We start from the raw sequence: 2,565 nt of genomic DNA, 5'->3' as shown, positions 1-2,565 counted from the left end.
CCTGCTTCCCAGCCTCTGACAGAGGTAATCTGAGTCAGGCAGGGGAGTGGGACAGTCAAAGAGTTAGGCCCCCGCCCTCTGGGAACCCTGCCGATACATGACGACAGGCAGCTTGGAAGGGACGGGTGACCCGATGTGGAGAACCAGAGAGTAAAGTCTCAGACAAGTGTCAACAGGCCACCAACTTGAAAGGGAAAATTGTGCTGTAAGGGGGAAGGTGTCCAACAAACGTATTGGGTGACTAATTACAAAGGCTGGGCTGGAGCGTCAGAGGCCGCTCGTTAAACACTTCATTAAGTGGCACCCTGAGATGCCACCTGCGCATTTGGTGTGTTCATAGGGCATCTTGAGGGAGAACAAGGACCAAGGGATGGAGCTGTCTTCAGGCCGGCTCAGCTAATGGCCCCCAAAGAGAGCCAAAAGGAAGAGGGGACACGGAGGGGGAGGGGTTTAAGGGAGCTGGCAGCTTGTGACCTCAAACTGGTTTGGTTCACCCCTTGAGACTTGATAGGTCTACCTCTACAGTCCTACAGAGCCAATTCGGGGGTTGGGGGGTGTATCAGATCATGGATGCGCAAGTTCTTGGGAAACTGTACAGCCCTACCTATACATGAGTTCTCACCTGAACTGTCCCAGCTCCCTGGGCTCCGTCTGGGCTAAAGCAGCTCGGTGGCTGAAGCCATCCTTGCCCCTGGAAGGACACCCTGAAAGACAATCTGATTTGGTAATCCAAGACGCTCCTGCAATGCAGCCAGCCCTGAACAGCAGGGGGCAGTCTGGAGCCGAAAGGTGCCTTTGCAGGTGAGACCCGCGGCCAGGTTTCTCCTGCTGACTGTCCCGGTGACTCACACCCCCTTCCCGTCCCAGCCCTTTTACCTTTAAGGTAGAGCCGGAAAGGGTGTGGCGAAGACGAGGAGGAGGCAGGGCCCAGGCCCGCTCAGACCACGCCCAACCCTTCTCAGGGCCATGCCACCCCAGCCAAAAGGCAGAGCCAGAGGCACGGGAGCCGCAGAACCCAGCGTTACTCTCGAGACAGCCAGTTCGCCCGTCTCTCTGTCCATCCTCGCAGTCATGGAGAGAGCCAGTCTGATCCAGAAGGCTAAGTTGGCCGAACAGGCCGAACGCTATGAGGACATGGCAGCTTTCATGAAGAGCGCCGTGGAAAAGGGCGAGGAGCTCTCCTGCGAGGAGCGAAACCTGCTTTCCGTAGCCTACAAGAACGTGGTGGGCGGCCAGAGAGCGGCCTGGAGGGTCCTGTCCAGCATCGAGCAGAAGAGCAACGAGGAGGGGTCAGAAGAGAAGGGCCCCGAGGTGAAAGAGTACCGGGAGAAGGTAGAGACGGAGCTCAGAGGTGTGTGCGACACCGTGCTCGGCCTGCTGGACTCCCACCTCATCAAAGGGGCTGGAGATGCAGAGAGCCGCGTCTTCTACCTGAAGATGAAGGGTGACTACTACCGCTACCTAGCCGAGGTGGCCACTGGCGAGGACAAGAAGCGCATCATCGATTCTGCCCGGTCAGCCTACCAGGAGGCCATGGACATCAGCAAGAAGGAGATGCCGCCCACCAACCCCATCCGCCTGGGCCTGGCCCTGAACTTTTCAGTCTTCCACTACGAGATAGCCAACAGCCCCGAGGAGGCCATCTCGCTGGCCAAGACCACCTTCGACGAGGCCATGGCCGACCTGCACACCCTCAGTGAGGACTCCTACAAGGACAGCACCCTGATCATGCAGCTCCTGAGAGACAACCTGACGCTGTGGACAGCCGACAGTGCTGGGGAAGAGGGTGGTGAGGCTCCGGAGGAGCCCCAGAGCTGAAGCAGCCAAAACCGCCCCGGCCCGCCTTGCCCTCCAGTCCCCAGCCTGCAGAGAGGACTAAAACGGAGTGGGACTCTGCCCTTCCCAAACCCTGAATGTTCAGCCACACCTTGGAAGGCTCCTTCGAAGGGGGCGCAGCCAAGCTGAAGCCACCAGGGCGGGGAATCTCACTCTTCGTGTAGCTTGTCTGGTGGGTGTTCCCAACCCATCCCACCCCTGCTCTCTGCACCCCCTCCCCACTTCCTCCCCCTGAGCCTCCCTCGGGCACCTGTTGCTTCTGGATCCGAATAATCCAGGAGGCTCCCCACCCTGTGGCTGAGAACTGGACTGTGGCAAGGGCTGTGTGTGTGAGAGAGAGAGAGAGAGATTCTGTGTGTGTGTGAGAGAGAGAGAGTGAATGAGAGGGAACACGTTTGCTGGGTGTGACCATGCTACCACTCAATAAAGTTGCCCTGTGACACTCGGTCTTCTTCAGTTATTGGCCATGGGTTGAGAGTAGAATTGGAAATGAGTTAAGAGAACCGGACTCTGAAACTCTGAGCTAGGGCTGTCCCTTGGGGCTGTCTGGGTGACCTGGAAGTGAGACGAGCCTTTGGGTCGGTGTCGGTGACCTGGAAATTTTGGGTAGGGTGACTTCAGGTGAGAGGCCACCAGGAGGTCCCCGCAGCGCTTCGGCTCAGGCCAGGTGAGCACTGAGGCAGGTCAGGAGAGCAGAGGAGAGTGGGGGCTGTAGGCGGGAAAGCCGCG

At 58.6% G+C, this 2,565-nt stretch overlaps 1 protein-coding gene across 1 annotated transcript; it reads left to right on the top strand.

The window, feature by feature from the left end:
- The first annotated feature begins 666 nt into the window (after nucleotides 1-666).
- Nucleotides 667-2,281, top strand: Sfn (stratifin). The gene has a single exon (XM_021161038.1). The coding sequence runs from the start codon at nucleotides 967-969 to the stop codon at nucleotides 1,816-1,818; it is 852 nt and encodes a 283-aa protein (XP_021016697.1). The 5' UTR covers nucleotides 667-966; the 3' UTR covers nucleotides 1,819-2,281.
- Nucleotides 2,282-2,565: the final 284 nt, after the last annotated feature.

Source organism: Mus caroli, chromosome 4, assembly GCF_900094665.2.
Source record: "Mus caroli chromosome 4, CAROLI_EIJ_v1.1, whole genome shotgun sequence".
Classification (NCBI taxonomy): Eukaryota; Metazoa; Chordata; class Mammalia; order Rodentia; family Muridae; genus Mus; species Mus caroli.
This window is presented reverse-complemented; position numbering and strand designations above follow the sequence as displayed.